The sequence below is a fragment of the Phalacrocorax aristotelis genome, chromosome 9 (assembly GCF_949628215.1).
Source record: "Phalacrocorax aristotelis chromosome 9, bGulAri2.1, whole genome shotgun sequence".
NCBI classification, from domain to species: Eukaryota; Metazoa; Chordata; class Aves; order Suliformes; family Phalacrocoracidae; genus Phalacrocorax; species Phalacrocorax aristotelis.
The window spans coordinates 27,040,390-27,060,937 of record NC_134284.1 but is presented as its reverse complement, the minus strand read 5'-3'; the positions used below and the strand labels follow the sequence as shown (position 1 = coordinate 27,060,937).

Here is a 20,548-nt window from a genome sequence, read left to right as displayed (position 1 = left end):
CTATTTTTAACTTGAAGGATCACAAAAATAACCAAAGAACTGAGTTATAATTTAGCACTTTTCAGACAGAAAAGGATTCATGTACATGCTTACAATTCATAAGGATGAACACCTCAGCATAGTGATAAGGGACAACTATACTACGAGCAACTGAACCCACAATTTATATAAACACTTATATATACTTATCATATATATATTTATCATAAGCTTAAGTGTGCAGACATTCAATGTGTTTGAACAGTCACATTAAGGACAAAAAAAAACAGAACAGCCATAAAAGCAGTCTACTTGGGTTTTTTGTTTTGTTTTGGGGGTTTGGGTTTTTTTGCTAAGCAAAGTCAAATGAAAAAGGAGCTTGTTAAGTGAAGGCCAACATACAGAAGACACTCTCCCTTCACTGTTAATGTAATCTTCCACTGATACATGTAGAACAGCTGATAGCAATCCCAGGAAGCACACCTTGTAAGAACAGGCAACTGGTGATAATAAAAATTTTCTTTTAGAGGAGTTTGACATGCCCGATTTATTAGTATTTCATGTCCTGAATTTTATGTTTCTTTAAAACAAAGTGATTTTGAAGTGGTTTTAAACTAAATATTTCATGTGAAACAGATGATATCCTTAGCTGAAGGTTTCAGGCTTCAAAAAAATACATCGAGCCTTTAGAAACTACTTTTTTCCTATAAAGGCAAGATAAAATTCCAGGCATAATCTCCTAATACCAGTCCAAATTTCCAGACTTCAGCACCTACCTATTTACATATTCAAAATCATTAATAATTTAAATTACTTGGCCTATTCAACAGTAGCATTTGTAACATCAGAAAGTATATTTAGGAAAGTTGTGACAATAGGGTCAACATACTCAAACAACATTCTACAAGCTACAATGGCAAACTAAAATCCGTTGTAATCCTACTCTCTAGAATTAACTGAAAGAAAAGTTTGATTACTTCTTCAACGTCAGTTCCATTTTCATGGAAATAACATGTGTCATCACACCTACACCCATGTCACAAAAACATCTATAAAATATTTCCATATCTTAATTTAAATACTGTAAATCAAAAAGGAAAAAAAATACTACACTGTTGCAACCCAAAGCCTGCAGGGAGAGTAGGCTTATCAGGTCTCAAAGTAGTAGTCTGAAGTGTTTTCCTAACAAAGGCAGTAAATGCAGACTTCTTGGCTCCTCGCCACTGCAGTTCACAAAACACCATGTGGGGCAAAGAAGGCAATAACATCTGCTACTGAGGCTGCTGAATCCAATAGAGCCAAGAATCAGAATTAGCTTTTCGAAGTCCCAACACCATGTCAAAGCTGGGAAAGAGAAGCTACTCGTTAACTCACAAATCTTCTACAAACTCAGCTGTTGCAATTTTAGTCCATAAGTCTTCTAGTATTTTCTTCCAATACAAGGGGTCAAAGTTTGGACAATACACTAAGGCCTGACAGTCTGTACCACAAGGTCCAGGGGTTCTACCTTCCCATGTCTGGTAGTCCATATTTGTTCATTTCTCTCAGCCCTCACTTCACCGTGATCCAATGCACACAACTTCCAGACCACCAAATAATAATAGCTTGATCCAGATGAGAAGACTGAGCACAGTTATAGACTAATGTAAAGCCTATTAATACAAAATTAACTCATTGGCCTTTTCAACTCATTTGCAAACACTCTGCCATTTTATACTGATAACTGCGTTGCATCACATCATTTCAGGTTTCTGACCTAGTACAAAATACCCTAAAGCTGGACTGTAAATACAGTCCTGACACCCTGACTAAACATGTATCTTCTCACTCATCTTCTGCAGATACCTTTACCAACTAAGATAGTTCCCAGAAATTAGCTCAGAGTCCTTTAATGCATCAGTGAAAGTTGTTCAGATTCTGTAGTCTATTCTTAATCTTTAAAATGTTTTTAGATTCAATTTTGCTTTAGTAAAACATTCAATAGACATCGGAGATTCTTAAGCTCCAGGAGCATGATGAGCTACTATAAAAAATCTCAGAATCAAGGGACTAAAAATATGAATTTAGGGTTATGACAGAGCTCAAAGGTAGAGCAAGTTCACTTATTTGTGAGACCTCCCTCTACAATAATTTTCAGTTAAAATGATCTTCCTTTTTTTTTTCTTGAATCAAAAATTCACTCAAAGTCTGAAATGCTTTATTTGTACTGCAATTTTACCTGTGCTTCGCTAAGGCCGAGCTCCAGCATTTCCAGTGACTTTCGAATCATGTTTGATTTTTCTTCAACCAGATTAGTTTCATCATCTTTCTTCAAACATTTCAGTGTTTCAAGTAAGCTCTGTAAAATTGAATTGTGTTCATTCTTCAGTGCCTCTAGTCCATTAATCACTTGCTTAGTTTTGGCAATGATTTCATCTTGAGTGAGCTTCTCCAACTTCTCTTCCTTTAAATACACCATTGTGGACATGTTTTCATACATTCTGAAACAGAAGAGTACACTAGTTAACCCAGAAGTAAAAATTAAATACACAATTCTCCATAACCAAATAAAGCTTTCCTTTAAGAAGTCATTAAAACATGCTAATTTGAAATGTACATTCAGAATATTTTTGCACAGCTTTTACAGTGTTTTAAGTCATGGTTTTCAACGGTGTTTCAAGTTTTTGAGCTTCTGTTTCCAGAGTTAATATTAGCACTAAATCATAAGCCAAACAACAACTGAAAATAAAATCTGTATTACAACATGGCAGAAGAATTTCTAATAAGCACTGAAGAATCAGGCTGCGTCTCCAGGACGTGCAAAAGCAAAGTTGCAGACATTTTACATAGATATACAAAAGCTTTTATATAAAGATATATATATCTTATTTGCAGATGCCACTAATCTACAAGTATCTGTACAAATATCCACAAACTAGAGCTTGGAATTTGAAGAAATACCATCCAACCCTCTAAAGGGTTGATCAAGCAGTCAGTCACGAGAAAAATCATCCTCTTCCAGTCAGAAGGAAACACCATCGTCATCTTTTTCCAAGGGCTACAAAAGCTATTATCACTACATATTTTGAAAATAACAGCTGCCTCTTAAGACTACTTTACATTCTTATTGTAACTCTACAGTTACATATAGACATTCAGCTGTCTACAGGTCTAGATGCAGCTGTTTTGATGAAGTTGCAACAGCTGTCTCATGCCGGAAAAAATGGTTTGTATACACAACCCTTGCAAGAAACATTTCACCGTGCTGTTTTGTCAGTACGTTACGGCTAGCCAATTTCTGGATGTTTGTAAACGCCTCTACCAAATGCAAATGAATACCCAAAAAGGTTTAGAAACTCTGGTTTTACATATGCTGTTATTGAAGAGACAAAGAACTATCACAATGTAAAAATACCAATAGAAGACACAGCAATCACTTGATCATTTTTAAATGTCACCAGAAAATATTCTATAATAAACAGTTAAGAAATTGTTCCTTTATATTTAAGATATAAATATCTTCAAGTGTACCAGGAAGAATAAATTAGAAGAAAGTAGGAAAGATTTTTCAAAAGCAATAAATTATCACATCTATATGAAGACATTTGGGGAAGCTCTGATAAACTAACATTTGGAATCAATTAGCTAAACTGTATTAAAACTTTGCACAGAAACAAGTCTGGGTTCAGAAGAAAGCTAAAAAATATTACATGCACTTAAACCTTGAGTAAGAGTGCTATAAGGAACATGCATATGTGCACCACTTCCTGACAACAGCCAAAAGGATGTGCTCTTATGCTCTCGTGTTACAATAAAAAGAGGTTGCTCTTTCTTTTTAGATACACTCAAACCACCCTTCTTGCTATGATCTCCTGCAACATGATACGTAACAGGCATACCCATTTGTCACAGAAGAGCTGTACACTACATTGGTTTATTTTGTAATAACCTACTGTCTGACAACAAAATTTGGGGAAGCAGTGAACTTGGTTTTACCACAGTTTAACACAAGAACTTAATCTTCACAAATATATGTAATACAGAGTATATACATACTTTTGTATAAAACATCTAACCTAGCATGGCATAAGAAATCAACTCACCAAAACCTGATGAGCAGAATATTTACATATTTCCCATTTATAACCTGAGAACTATTACCCAGAATGCTTAAATGACATTTTTCAAGCACATCCTCTCTAAAATTGTGTACAAAAATGAACTGCAATTTTATGTAACTCAAATTTGTAAATAAATGCTTTCAACATATACAGTGGTATACAAGATTGCTATGGATTATGCTAACTTCAGCACAGAGCTCAACCCTAATTATTGCTGGCATGCTTTCACGCCTTCAATTAGCAATTTCCATCCTCAATGCAACAAACAACCTTTGACTGTAAGGAAATAAAACCATCAGAAGACTATCTAATGAATAGGGACTTCCACTTTGTATTAGAGAAGTTTCGCGAAATACGGTTTTTAAATACCTAGAGTTTTTCTACAACATTCCAAAACAAGTATGTGATCATTTGCCTGTTATGCGAACAGTGGTAGCAATTCTTTCTGTGTGCTTCAATATTTTGTAGTCATTCTATACCAAAGATGGAAGGCAGGTGTGTGCATGTGTGTGTATAATGCATGTATAGATCTTGTTCAAAAAAACCTGCATCTTTTAATTCATTTAACTTTGACTGTGGTGGTTAACAGCCATTCACTGTTACAAAAAGAACACAAAATCAAGGAAGTAATACCAAAAACTACATTAGGCCTTGCAATGGTCAAGCCTTCATGCAAAAATAATAGTAGCAGCCTGGGAAATAACCATCGGACATATGAAATCCAGCCAAAAGACAAGTCTGTGTGCACAATTAACATCTAAGGCGTGAAACGGACACTAACTTGTTATTGTAAGAAAAAAAGGTTGCCAGATCATAGAATCAGGCGCACAGCTCTGGCTGAATACACTGAAGTTGCAGTTAGTGAAGGCTAAGCCAGCACAAAAGCTTCTGAAGAAAGGAAAAGCAGGTTTAAACTCAATGGGGCAAAAACATACTTAAAGCCCATCCCAACAGTAGACCTGCTTTACCAATACATGCTTCTTGCCTCAGTCCGGTGTGCCAGATTTTTAAGCCATCTCATTCTAAACCAAATGTACCTATAAGCTTTCGCTGCCTCGTAGCTACCAGTACAAGCAACTGTACTGGAGCTGGTATCAAGTCAAAAGCTACATCAAGGCACAGATTGATTTGAAGGTCCATGCAGCCAAGAAGAAGGATTCTCAGGACTCCTCTAGTGAAAACTGTTAGAATACTAATCTCTCCCACTGACAGGAAAGGAATAAATCTTTCTGTATAAATTTCGTAGGGTGTCTGTTTAAATTATCTCTGTATAAAACACTACAGAAAATTCTGACAACGTTTTTCAGAGTTTTATAGATTGTGGTTGGGACAATAATTTAGAAAACAGGAGGACAAACGTGTATTTTACCATTGTATCAGATCTGATTCTTTGTAAGAGTAAGATTAATAAACAAATAATATATTTTAAGAGTAGCACAGAGGTGTGATGCTATTTCCATGATTTTTTTTAAAATATGTTTTACAAAAAGGCATTACCTGTTCATCAAACAAGACCAGATTTGAATACATAATCATACAATTAGTTTTCCATACCCTGAGGCAACAAACCCTACACAGGAAGCAAAAAAGTTAAGTTTGTATAAAGGAAGCAGACATGCATGTACAGCGAGGAAAAAAGACAAAACCTACCATGCCTTTCTATTGTCACTTTTCAAAAATGTTAATTCTTTCTTCCTCTATTTTTTTCCCTACAGGAAAAAAAAGGGCACAGTCAAAGGCTTCTTAAGCTGCTGTCAGTTTTATCCAGTATGCAGTTTTATCCTGTATACACGACACCGCAAATTTTACGTGTTATAGGACAGGAATTCTAGATTCAAATACTAATTTTTCATTTAGTGTACAATCGAGAACAAAACAAAAAAAATAAGATTTACAAAGGTTTAGTCGGAAAACAGAAGGGGGAGGCAGGGCAGGGGGAATATGTAATACAGCCAGAGTTACAGACTAGCCAGCTGGCTTACACAATTTATGTATCATATTAAATATGTGCCTGTGTAGATCACGTACAAAAATTAATGAACTCTAACAGATCAACATATAAAGCCCTGCAATGACACCTACTAAAGAGGTTTTTGCAGAATTTTGTAACATGAACACCAAAGAAATGGATTGAGAATGGCAAGAATCAGAACCAAAGAAAGTATAAAGAAAACACATCCAAGCCTACTGTCTTTCAGTCATGTAACTGCTGGGATAATCTCATCACACACAAATATGTCATATTCTATGTATGTATTCATATGTATATAGACTTAAATGGCAGTATCTTTAATCAGTTTAATTATTTTGTTATTCATAAAACTTGCAAACCAATTGTAAGGCTGACATCACAACTTGTGCCTAAATTCTCCTACGGACATACACACATCAGTTAGCTACGTAAGCTCTTCAACTCATATTTATAGATCTCAAACATAAATAGATTTTCCTACTCAGCAACTTTACAAAAACTGTAATTTCCCTGCAGATCACCACAAAGATTTCTTGAACCAAAACACAGAATCATATGAATCCTTCTTTACATAGGAGAACTTATCAAGGAAGAATATTTTTCTAAGAAACCCGCAAGATTTTTTTTTTCCTTTGACTGAAGATTAGCATCAGTCCTAAAGACAAATAAACAAAGCAGTTCTAATTTTTTTATTTTTATTTCCTTGCTACGTATCCCTAAGAATCCCCTTCTCAGTGCTGATATTTTCATTATTAAATACTCAGGTTTCAAGTACTAAAAGCTTGGAAGATAAATTATTAATATATCTAATGTCTGATCATTACTGTTTTAAAATACAGTTTAAAATACAATAAAAAAACCCATCAACAAAGTCTGTAAACTGCTGTGACAGGTCTAATTCTCCCTAAACTTCTTCCTCTGAATACACAGATAGCAGGCAGAACTGAAAATTGTGGAATAATATGTCTGCATACAAGAAATAGTAAATCATCTTCCTAACAGTAAAAGCTACTACAACATTGGCTCAAGCCATACCTAGGGGCCCTGTCATCTACAAGCACTGCAAATTCCACAAAGATATAGTATATACTAATTGGAGCTTTTTGTATCTCCAATATATACATCTATCAGTTCACTGTTTCGTAACTCTAATCAGTCTACTCAGGGCTTTTAACCCCAATTTCATTCTTAGTTTCTCCTTAATTAAATGGCAAGGCTCAGCATCCTGCATCTGGCATGCACTTGTTTCATTTTGCATTAACTACAAATTACAAGTCATTAATTCCCTGCTCAGACCAAGAACACATCTCATTACATCATGGCACACACTATCTTGAAATACTATGCACTGCTTTAACTGTTGATCTTCATAATGTGGAAAACTGCTTTCTCAAACAATCCTCAAAAGATCACAAGCCTTCCAAGCACAAAAAGAAAACCACCACCAAAGGCAGGAATTGAGAAACAGTCTGCCAAGGGACACGAGCAGTATGCCCAATACTGTGTTAACTGCACCCCTTCCTAACAAAGCAGCTCAGCGGCATACACTAGTCAGAAATGGCGAGGATGAATCACCCATGAATGTCTTTCATATATTTAGAAAAGTATTTGTAAAAGGGTTGGGATAAGAAACACTCTAGTTTGAATATACTGCTGTTATAGTTTACAGTCAGAAATCTCAGAGTGTGCAAGAACAATGGTTACTTAAATATATTTTTTTTAATCTGTTAATCTCTGTATGAGGCCATTTTTGCTATCATAAGTCATATTCTCATACATAAGGAAATTTATAATCTTTCTCTTTTTGTTTGACTTGCCCTCCTTTTAACTAAAATGATCCTCAGGAATTTTATTCCAATACGTTCATCTCTAACCCCACAAAAGAAACAGGGTAGCTTTTTCCTCTTGACACATTCAGGACTGTAGCTGCACTGTCAATGCTACCTATCACTCTTTTCATCATACTATATTTGAATCCACATAGCCTCATAGCTCATAGCCTCTACAGAATAGAAAGTCTAGAACTGCACCTGCAAGCAGTGTCCTGTTGGAGGTCACACTTAAGGTATGCTTGCTGACCCAGTTCTATAAACAGAATACTGCCACACTTCTGTACTGCCTCAGGTTTCCAAATACATGATGTCAGAAAGCGCCTTCACAATTTAGCACACATGTACACAAGCTACCTTAAAAATAACTCAGAACAATCAGCGGCACATACTGGAGGCCGTAAATCACTGACCAGAAGCAGGTAAGACAGAGTTGCACATGACTAGCAACCAGCATTACGCTACCAAGAAGTCTTCGAACACCCAATGTGTTTGAAAAAAAGAATTAAGCCCTTGGAGTCACTTTTTCTATCAACTTCCAGCTCATTCGCATCTGAGTTTAAAAAACCTTACTGTGCTCCTTCTGCCAGTCTTCAACCGGGAGCTAAGCCTGAATGCAGAAGTCTGCTCTACTGCTTGGTTTAAAACGAAGGTATGCAAGGTAAATTCTATAAAAAGGACATCTGCAGTCCTTTAATGTCAAGGGCACGTATCCTAATAAAAGCTCAGAATCATGTTCATAATTTGACCTACAACCTTAACACCACAAAATAGCTGTGTTGGTAAGCAAACTGGACAAACTCATTTTGTAAAGTTTTAGCATTTTATAAAGGCTAACCCACGAATTTCTGAAGAAATGCACAATAAGCATAGGACAGTTGGACTAAAAAATTTAAAACACCAAAAAAACTTTAATACTGGCAGAGATTTCCACTGGACTAAATGGGTGTTGCTCTTCTATTGAGCCTGCCAGGTTGCAGCCTACCCTCCACACTGCATCAGTGGGAAGAGGCTGCACCACCACACATTCTACCCCTACATCATGACAGCATCTACCTCTGAAAAACACTGCATCAGACTCCAGGAAACCCCAATGGCTAGCAATAAGCCCATCTACTGCATTAAACTATGTGTACACGAGGGGGACTATGTACTTGTTTAGCCGAAGAACACAACCACTGTACATTTGCCCTGATAAATCTTGGAATCTTTTAACATTGCAGCCTGCTATTAAAAAAAAGAAATCATACCTTTCAGGGGAAATCTTTAAATTCTTTGGAAGATTAAAAATTATTAAGGAGATAAGCAGGCTAACAAATTATATTTGCTAATAAAAGAGATGATAGCAAAAATAGCTCCTATAAAACCTGTAGCAAGGATGACACTATGAAGATCTGCACTGCTGTGGAGTCCTTTTATTTAGTTTTCTATTGCACATTACATCAACACTAATGAAGCATATACTGTTTCTTAGCAATCATTTCTGCATTCTTATAAGTAACAATATTAACACTATTTTGTAGTAACACTACTCTCTCACATATCAAGGATAACTGCCAAAAAAACTCCACAGTAATTTCAGCTTTCGGCCTTCTTTTGTAGCAAATAAACTACTTTCATTAAAATTATGACTTCCTGCTAAAACAGTTCATTCCGTAAAAAATCCTGATAGAGTATGACAGTATTCAGTAACATAAAAGCGTCCTGTAACTACATAGATTATTCTTCCTCTTAAAGAAAGGGTTATTATGGTGTCAATCCCTTGACAATAGTCCACTGAATAAACACTAGCTACTAGCTACCATTTCAATTATCACGATACAGTCAAATCTGTATCCTTTTAACTGCAGACAATCCAGATGATTTACCAATCTGACCATTTCCAAAATCTCTTTTAGTTTCAACTGTATCTGGAATTCCATAATGCTGCAGACCATAGCCAAATCCCACCTTGCTCCTCCTGGTCATGTGCTGCAGCAGATGGAGAGACCCTCAGATGATAGAGCTACCCCCTTATGAATTACTATGCCTACCCCATTATTTGTGTAAAAGGAATCAAAGGGAAGTATCCTCTTTCCGCCACATCTCACCTGCTACATTTTACCTTTCTGAAATACTAAAAACAGATAGCAATGAAAACACAGAATATGGACATATCCTAAAATCACAGTGGATTATTCTTCCTCTGGGAAGTGGCATCTGTTTGGATCCTACCATCAGTTTGCATGTATCATAAGCATGCAAGAGAAAAAATTATTCTCTGTGTACATTCCCAAGTCCTTCTAACATCTCAGGTTTCAAACAAAGCTGGATGGAAATGAGATCCTTCTATGCATTTGTTATCACATCAAAGATTACTCTTTGCCAAAGCTGAAGCAAGTGCAAGAGAAATCTGACAGGCGTGTGTCCATGGCAGTGCAGCAGACCTAGTCAGGAGTCTAGAGGAGCTGCACCAAAAGCTGTACATGCTTATTAATTCTTTGTTAATCAAGGTTACTATCATCTGCTACCAGTTGGTGGTACATACGTTCCTTACTCTACAGGTGAAACAACATGCTTACTAAATATCCTCAGACCTGTGGCAAGATCAAAACCCCTTTCTTTTCCAGAATAATAAAACTGAACACAAACCTCTTCCACTGTTTGGTAGCCTTAGGCAAAGAGCCCTAATGTCAACTTGTTAATTTTAGTTATGTCCATGAAGCTTCTGGAGACAGACAGACTGCAAATCACAAAGCCTCCTACCCCTTGGAGCAAGGGAGCTGTCTCTGTTTTTTTGTACTACTTCTGCATCAACAGCAAACAGCATCTGTTGATCTTCAAAGCTGGCACTTCCTCAGTTTCTTGTGAGCACTAATGAACACTTCCAAGCAACCACCAATGGACCTCAAGAAAGCAGAGCACTTCGCCTGTTCATTAAAACACTGACACAACATACCAGTCTGAGCCACACAAGATTTGCCTTGTGCTTGTGACCACAAAGTTCATCTCACCAGATCATTTTAACAAATTTAGCATGACTGCATTAAGTGTAGTTACATAAAGCCAGAATAAACATACCTAAATGCATGAGAAGGCAGAAGTTGAATCATTTAAAAAGTAATTATATTTATCCTTAGTTATTGAAAATGTTTGTCACAAGAATCAAAGATGTATCAGAGAAAATCAAGGCTGATTATTCAAAAAATTGTATTGTAATTTAGTATTTTGTAGCTATGAAGACATGCTTCGTAAATTACCTACTTTAAGTGAACTGAAAGGAAATTTTGACTCTATTTTTAAATAAATACTGTCAAGACAGTTTGAGTTACAAATCCATCATCACTATCAAATTCCACAGCTTTTACCCTCAATATTCCAGGAATCTACATCTATTCCTGTGTGGAAATGGTTCTTGGCTCTTCATGGACTTGCCGACTTATGCAATCATGTGAATCTTGAGTCTTGATAAAGACATTTTTAACAGCCTGATTCTAGCTGGTGAAAGTGTATCTGGGACTGGAATAGAGATGTACCATAACATCAAAGTGTTTTCAAAGTTACTTGTCTTGCAATTTTAAACTGTCAACAGCACAGACAAAATATTTTTGAGCTCGACACTAATTCTTCCTATTTTGCATTGTTATTTTTGGACACGAACTGCTTTATTGACTAATCAAAGTAAGCATCCATTTACGTTATCTATTTATCTTAACTCTAAATAGCACTTCGGTAAAAGCACAGGAATGTTCCCACCAAATCAGATTTCCATAATACATTAAACAGCCCATCAGCTTCCACTTACTAACATCAGACCTATGATCTTAAACAAATCTACTTTTTATGGCATACCTACAACCATTTTAAAAAAAAACGCATGCAGGAAGGGCAGAGAAGGACACATCTTGCCTCATATTGTTAGACCTATGTGGGAAGCTTTGCTGAAAATTTACTACGAGTACAGATTACATTGCTCTTACATGCTTGAGGACATTGAAAACAAGGGTTATTTGAATCAAAATGAGAAAACGAGCTATTTCTTCTGCAGACATAAAAGGAACATCCACTAACACTGCTTCAGCACACACTAGCCTTTAGGTTTAAAAAAAATCCCTAAATCTGGTTTTGAAGCTACCTAACGGTTTACACTAACATGCACAAAATGTACAGAGCCTCCTTAAAAGCTCTGGGGACAATAGCCTCCTGCTCCTTTAGCTATTAAAAAAATAAAATACAAAACACTAACCTGACTCTTCCAAAATTACTACAGAAAGAGTTGCAGAATTAAATTGTTCAGACATTGTCCTTAATATTGAGATGGAAATAATTCTATGCCATTAAATATTACATCAAAATTGATACTTTCAATGGCAATCACCTATTATCACACAGAGTAATAGTGTTTTACACCTTACAAATTCCACTTCATATGAAGCAAAGCAAGTGATGCAATTATCCAGAAAAACAACCTCGTAACATTCACTGCTTCTCACCTACTACAACAGAGAGCTGATTCTGCTGTAGCGTTGGAAATAATTTCCTTGTTACATACTCCATAATCTGCAGGGCTTACTGAGACGGTCTTGAACTCTACTGGGCCAGGAGGTACGGAGCAGTACAGCAGGCCCTAAGTCAGCATTTGACAAAGGCACCTTAACTTTCTGTGCCCTCACACCTGAGAAAGAAACCATACTTTTGGCCCCCTCTCCAGTGATCTTTCACATTCCTGATTTATTTTAGAAAGTGCCAGGGCAATGGGTGCTCCTTTGGGACTCCTGAAATACTGGCTGTGGTAACAACAGTAGTGTGACAGTTCCCACCATCCTGCTGCAGTGCACCGCTGTGCTGGTGGACTGACACAGAACAAGAGCACGCATTAACTGGAAAATAGACACAAAAGAATTAAAAAGTTACATTTTAAATATTATTTTTTAAACCATCTCGCTTGGATAAATATTTTTTGAAAGCATCCCCCTACTACGGATGGCAGAACAGCCACTTCCTTAAACAACTGTGCCATTAAAAGCAACACATCATGTACTTGCAAGCATTGCTCCATGTGCAGCCACACTACAGGCCGAGAGGAAAAAAGGAAAGGGGAGGAAGTCAGCAAGTGTATTTCCAGGCCGTTTGTTAACACAACAACTGGGTGGGGATCAAGATTCAACGACCACACAAACTACAAGCAGGCACTGTAATTCTGTAATTCAAACCTCACTGACTGTTGCTTTTGAAAATATGCCATGCATCTTTGCTCTCTACCTGCACTCTGCACAAACTCCAAACTAAGAATTTTTTTCTAAGTTAAAATATTGCTGTTAGAATACACTATTTAAGTGTGCTCTAAAGTCAACAAGCAGCATTTTAACTTAAAAGTGCTGTGAGAGAAATTGATACTAACTGAATAAGAAAGCTTAAAAGCAGAATAACTGAATCACTAATCTGCCTTTATCTCTGTTCTGACCAATGGAAAGGAGATGTAATTAAGTAACAGCAAATTACTGGGACACTGAGTCAAAGTCACCCCAGGGTGCCTCTTGCCTTTTGAAAAGATACAGGATGGATTACAAATCTTTGAAAAATGAGGCCATCTGGCTAAGACATCCATCAGTAGCATAACAAAACACTACCTGTCATCTCTGCACAATTGCTTTAAGCCCTAGGAATGCCCAACAAGCACCAGCATTTTGCGTTCCAGAACGCTCCCAGACCAGAACCCTATGAAGCGGTTTTATCACATCCTCTCCATTACATGTAATTCTGCCTTATGGTAGGCGTAGTGATCAGGTTCGCACACCAAACTTTCCCAAAACATACCACTCCTCAAAATTAACATGTCTTCCTGAAGGTTCATTCATTCATACCTCTAGTAAGACCTCTAGGTCACGATTATGTGTGCTGACATACTGTCAAACATCATCACAACTCCTGCACCCCTCCATATTTCAATACAGCAATATTCATTATACTGAATGCAACCAGGGCACATCCAGGGAAATGGTAAACATAAACAACAATGCACGCTTGTATCTTCCTCACATTAATACCTTCTATGTACAGAGGAATGCAGAGACAGGCCATCAAATCATCTGGCCTGGCCTCCTGCAAACACCAGATCATGAGCACTCACTCACTCAGGCAATGCTTAGAGATAATAACCTGGTAATGCTCCTCATGCAGCCATACATCTCATTCACATCCTCCATCATGCCAGCACAAGCACTCCTGTCCATAATAAACCAAGCCAAAGATCTGTGCCTTTTATGGGATTATTTTTCAGTCAGCAGTGAGGGGACAGAACAAACGGGACAAACACAGCCAAAATGCACCTATTTCCCCATGCTGCCATGCAGCAAACTGTTAACAGAATGATGACACGAAACAAGCAGCAGGAGTGTGAGACTACATGAACCAGCACTGAGACTGAAGAAGAGCTTAACTATGTTACACATTGATTACATACTACCATTCTGCCAGCAGAAACGTTTTAGGAGGTTGCTGTCCACCTCCTTTGTCAAACCTGTAACCTCCACTACAGCCTCCCAGATTACCATCCCACTAGTTGCATTAGTCTGACGACACACAGCCACCCTCTACACTGGAGGAAGGGGTGACCCACTTTTTTAACCAACACTTCTCCCTCTAAACACACACTAAATTTGTTGTGGGGGAGGGGACAGGGAAGAACATCCAGTTCAAGCGAAATGTTAAAGGTGAGGGTATAGTAAAATCCACTCCTGGCAAAGACAAGAGGGATGAGGGAGTAACAGCAGTCTCCCTGAAACAGAAGCTGCTCAGGCTGGAAGAGGCAGATAGAACTGTAACTTTCCTACACTATTCAGCCTGACATTGTTTGATAAAGGCACATCCATAAAAGCACTCAATCTTAAACACAATATTCTGTTCAGGGCAGAAAAAATAAAAAAGCAGAACCACCCCCAAGACAGAACTCTCTCCTCCCCTGCCAGTCTGTAAATCTGTTCAACGCGTTTTGCAGATCATTCAACTACTGTCAGCTGTAAGGAGCACGCTCAAGATACATTGCAGGAATGCAGCTACTGCAATCCTTTAACAAGTTTAAAAAACACCACCCTCTACACTGTGGAATGGCGCACACACACACACACACACACACAAATAATAGCACGTTGCAAGTACTTTTTGTTAACTTTTAACTACTTGTGCTGTCTCCAGACAAAGCACAATATTAGAACACTATAAAATATTATTAGTAATATGCTGCCAAAAAGGAAGGCAGCACAGGATTTAAGAAACGGTTAATGAATATAATATCAGCATTTGTATGTAATGCAGATTACTAAGAATTAAGATAATAGTTAACTGATAATTAAAAAAAATAAGTATTGTCCTTTAAAGAGACTGATTTTTAGATACAACTCTTTAAGCAGTACCAAAAAGTTCTGCTTTATGTCAGATATTTCTTGACCTTCTGAATGTTAATTAGTGCAACGTTAACTTTTTAAATGTTTTACTGGGGTATATCACACAGTAAGTAGAGCATAATTAGCCACCACCTCAACTCTACTGATACGTAAGGAAGCCAGTAATACTACCTAGACTGGTTACATTCTTTGCTCTAGTCACTTCAAAATTCAATAAAATCAGCCATAGTTCTGACATAATCCCAGAAACACAACCTTAATACAATGAATGGGGTTTCTGGTAGATATTTACAAAAGAACCAAAATAGGAAACTGCTCGCTTCTAAGTCTACCTGCAAAAGATATTTTACTGCTTTTACCTGTAAGCAAGACTTGATATTGAGGAACCATTTAAAAAAATCTGCACATTTATGTAGACAACAGAGGGAAAATGTATTTGGAATAGATGATGACATGATCCCATGCTTCCTAATTTTGAGCAAGGAAGATGACCAATAATTATTATTTGACAAAATAAATCCAATATAATTCTACATGTGTGTCAAAACAGCTTCCAGAGTAAAGATTGTTTCTGATTGAGCTAAAAAGAGTTAAGCAACAGAGTCCACAGGAGAGAAACTAGATTCAAAGAAACAGTCATTAAATCAACACACAGATGCTATTACTTGCTTGTTTTCTTAGCTGACTGAATCTGAAGAAACTGTCAGCTACCAGAGATTAATTTTCTTTATACTTTATAAGAAATTAGTGTACCTAGTGTTAACCATACTTTAGTGTTCATCCTCTGAGAACAACTCCTGTGTCCACATTCCCAAACATATTATGGGTACTGGAAGCATACATCCTCAATCCTCACACTTGCCTATTCGCTATGGCTTGTCATTATTAAATATATTAATTGTCTAGCACAAAAAAAAAAAACGCAAGTATAGTGTCATCTTATGTCTGATGCCTGCAAAGCAGCTCACACAAAACCCTATGGGAAATAATTCCTCCATCTGTGAAAGCACCTGTAATTCTGGCTCTGACCCTCTAACAAAGTGCCCAATTTAAACCCCATAAGGTGAAGGCAACAAAAGCATCTCAGCAAATTTAAGCCAGCATAAGTGCACCTTTTTCTGGTCAGGCATTTATTAACTAATTTGTCAAAGGAACCACACTTATTTCTACAGCCTGCTTTCTGAAAAGGAAAACATTTCACTACAGAAATCACTGGGAGAGCCTTAATACCTCAAAAATACCTGAAGCCAACTGCTCAGGATATAACTATTATAATCAGCTATATTTTGAAGTCAAAAAAGTTTCTTTTTAGAGTGAACAATCTGTCTTTGACTGGTACTTGGTTACCACGACGTATATATTAGACATTATATGCATCATGCTTTTGTTTGAAGGAAAATGAGAGCTAACATTGCAAACAGACGTTTTCTTAAACTTTCTTCAAGGTAACTACAATGTTTGTATAAAACAATTAAAAAATACTTTGGAAACACAAAGTATTATGCAGGCTGAATTAAGAAAAAAGCCACTTTATCGCGACGATGATGGAACTGGTCCATTTTTACAACAGTTGTGTCATACTGAACGCCACCCTGGAGGCAGACAGACTACAGAGATGTTTATTTAAATAGACCTAGCATGGCTGTCCCCATCACTGTCTGCTATTATGCTGTTCAACATTAAATGCAGAAGTATATTTTGTTTATTTATTAAATTACCCAAATTTCCTTATTTTCCACTCCTCTTATAAAATCATTTTTTTCACAAGTATTTGTACACTGAATTAGGTTTTAAAATAACCATGAGCTATACATCTCAGAGATGCTATTAATCCCAGACTAAACTGCACATCTGCCACAGAAGGCAGAGGAAGAAATGAAAGCACAAGCCCACATGTCTCAAGAGAAACAGAAGCTGCATTAAATGGACTCAGAACTGAATAGGAGGGTACAATATTTCCCCAAACTCCCAATTCAATAACAGGCATGTGTAGGTATTTATGCATATACAAACAGATACACATATAAGCACACATAAATAGATACACTGTGTAAGAGTAGCACGCAAGTGAGGGTTTTCTGACATTATCGTGGCAAGTTCTTCAGAGGAAGGAGCAATTGGTCTTACATGCCTTAAGTGTCTGCCCAGTATCATTTTGATCCTTGTAGGTCAAAAAACATTCAGAAGATTGTATTCTGCAGTCCTGCAAACTTAACTGAGAATTTTGTATGCAATTCCTTGTCTGTCAAACACAGAGCCTTTCAAAAATCAGTTTCCATTAATCAGGCACTGTTAGCATATCACAGTAATTTGACAAACAGTAAACAAGGCTATTTCACCAGGTGTTTGGGGTAACTTTATTCCCTTTTTTAATAACATGTGATTGCATGTTTTCTTTGATTAGAAAGTGAAAGGAATCCAAGCTCAAATTGCTGTTAGAATTTCTCATTACTGGAACGTCCAGGTCCATCACCATCCTTCAGAAAGAGATAGGCTGCCAAACTCTTAACTGCAACATGATGCAGAAGTGATACGGCATTGTTGTGTGAGTTGCAGGAACTGACAATTTAAATTCCCTGCATTTACCCACATGGTTCTACATTATATAAAACGCATATCTAAATGGAACTGCTAGACTTCTCCAGATCTGTTGTAATTTCACAAAAAGGTTCTCTTAAACCATGTGTTCACAGAAATAATTGTGCAAGCGACTTAGAAAATACAAGGCCTTCTGCTCAGAATCACCAAATGGATCAGCTTTCTCTCTGCTGCCAGTAAATGCTGAATGTGTTACTTTCAATTGTGTCTATAATCCCAGGGTTATAATATGCTCTATCATGTTCTGCTGAAGCTTTGGAATTCATAATCAATTAGAATAAAGCAATTTTCCAATAGAGTTTGAAATCAATTGTGCATTCAAAAAGGTGTTGGTTTTATTTTTGTTGGGGTTTTTTTTGGGGGGGGGGGGAGGGGGGTGTTTTGGTTTGGGTTGTTTTAGTTGTGGTGTTTTTTTTTTTTTAATTAAAATTCTAAGTTGTCTAAATCTCGAAAGTTCCTTTTTAGCTTCCCTTGGGCATAACATTTCTATTTAAGTGAAGTGCAAATATACAAGTAGAAGTGAAAGAGACAATTACTTCCCAGACTAGTTGTTACTAAACCTTCTGCCCACTGCAAGAATACCAGAATTACATTTTAATAATCTTTATTTTATGTATAACTATGAAAGTACTTTATATCATGAATGACATTTGCTCACCATTTTGCTTTTCAAAGCAAACTGTAAAAACACATATTCACTTTCTTCCAGCTGCTTTTATTTTCTGATTCTGTATTCCGATTCCATGTGCAGTATGAGTACTGCTGCTACATTTAAATCATATACACTAATGGAAATCATGGACAGCGAGGGGGAGAGTAAAAGCACCACCACTGATTTAGTAGCTTTCAAAATGCCAGGCAGTAGCATTACACCAGGTGATGCCACTTTGGTCATTGAAATGTGCTTCAATATGCTTAGAACACAGAATTCAATAAGGAGTCAAGAAGTTCCTTTCTATGATAACAGACAAGTGCTATGCAGATGTACAAATCAGGCATCTTGTTACCTAAAGATATTAAGAAACACAAAGCCAGAATGAGTAAGATTTTAGTCTCAGAAGTCTTAGATGTAGTGTCCTTCTAATTAATCTCTGCCCTAAAGATACAGTTATCAATTAAGTCAGTTATGCATTCATGTCATTTTGCGAGAATAACGTGTACCTAACCAACGTTTTTCTTCATTATTTTATTAATGTAGAAATCCGGCCAAGACCTCAGCCTAGGAATCGCCCCCGACTACAGCACGGTAGGTGACCTACAATACATAAATCCGGTCGCTATTTACGAGAGCCAAGAAGGAGCTGCCCGCACCTCCTCTTTCACCATTTCCGAATTAGCGACAGCACACAGCAACACCACCCAGCCAAGCGGGCGAAGCGCGCACAAAGCGCCGCCCGCCCCTCGGAGGGAGCCGCGGGCGGGGGGGGGCCGCCGGCCTCCGCGCCCCGGCCCCGGCCCTGCGCGGCCCCGGCCCCCTCCCTGGGCGGCGCCCGGCCCCAGCCGCAGCGCCACTGGCAGCCGGGGGAGGGAAAGGGCACAAAGCCGAGCCCGTGCCCATCCCCTCCCTCCCGCAGCCCCGCGGTGAGCGGAACCCACCGGGAGCTTTGCACGGAACACCGAAAAACAGCCCCCCACCCTAGCCCCCGGCCACCGCCGCCCCTGCGCGCAGGGACGGCGCCGGCTGTCAGCGGCGCTGCGGAGGGACCAGCCGGCTCGCGCAGCCTTTTATTGTTTGCGTAAGGGCAGATAAAAAGGAAAAAAAAAAAATTAAACCACCACATCCCCCCGCACACACACACACGCACGCACACACACACACACACACACACACCCCGCCGGGCGCGGGCGGCTCCCCCCGCTCACCGCTCGGTGCTGCAGGATCGGGTGATGTGCGCAGCGCTGGCAGAGGCGGCCGGGGCCGCGCAGCCCGGGGCGGCGGCGGCGAGGGGGAGAGAGGAGGCGACCGGAGGAGGATGTCAGCGATGGGCGGGCGGAAGGGAGGAAGGAAAAGGGTTTTTTGGGGGGGTTGGGGGGGCGGAGGGGAGAGGACTGAGGAGAGGGAAAGAAGACAGGAGGAAGAAAGCGGGTCGGCACCACAGCGCCCGGAGTGCCTCCCCTGAGGGGCGCTGACAGGCCCGGCTCGGCGGCCGCGGTGGTCGGCGTACGGCCCAGCCCCGGAGGAGCGGGCGCTGACGGCCCTAGGCAGCCGCCACCACCGCCCCGGCTGCCGCTGTCGCCGCCGCTGTCGCCGCCCCTGCACCCGCCCCGCCCTCCTCTCCCGGCCGCCCCGCCCAACATGGCGGCTGCGCCGTCTTCTCCCACAGGCCCCCGCGCGCCCTCCTTTCCCACCGCCCCCCGCATGGCGCCATCCCTCCCCTCGGGGGGGGGGGGAGCGCCGCGGCCCCGCCCCGACCCCCCCGACCCCCGGGAGGGGGAGGAGGAATGCTGGTGAGGGCCTCCCGGTGCGAGGGCACCCGCCGACACCCCAGGGGCTGCGGGTGTCAGTGGGGAGCGAAGCCTGGTTCTCCCTCACGGCACCCACGGTGGCTCGGAGCAGGACACTGCCGCCGCAGGTCCCTGTCGCGTGGGTTGTTCTGAGCGTCCTGGGAAGAAGGACCCGAGGGAATGGCAGGAAGATGTGCCAGGGTAGATTTAGGTCGGGTATTAGGAAAACGTTCTTCACCCAGA

General features: G+C 39.3%; 1 protein-coding gene across 12 annotated transcripts in view; it reads right to left on the bottom strand.

Annotated features, from left to right (window-relative positions):
• KLC1 (kinesin light chain 1) overlaps positions 1-20,116 on the bottom strand; it is a 46,397-nt gene extending 26,281 nt beyond the window's left edge. For 8 of the 12 annotated variants that reach the window (XR_012662367.1, XM_075104014.1, XM_075104017.1 and 5 more), the window contains exons 1-2: positions 19,724-20,107; positions 2,198-2,459 (exon numbers count right to left, since the gene is read on the bottom strand). Coding sequence is in view for 11 of the 12 variants with exons in the window: in XM_075104014.1 (XP_074960115.1) it covers positions 2,198-2,458 (261 nt within the window). In the remaining variant the exon portion in view is untranslated. Of the gene's footprint in view, positions 1-2,197; positions 2,460-5,729; positions 5,789-19,723 lie in introns of all 12 variants that reach the window. The other 4 variants (XM_075104015.1, XM_075104018.1, XM_075104019.1 and 1 more) reach the window with 2 other exon arrangements.
• Between the last annotated feature and the right edge of the window lie 432 nt (positions 20,117-20,548).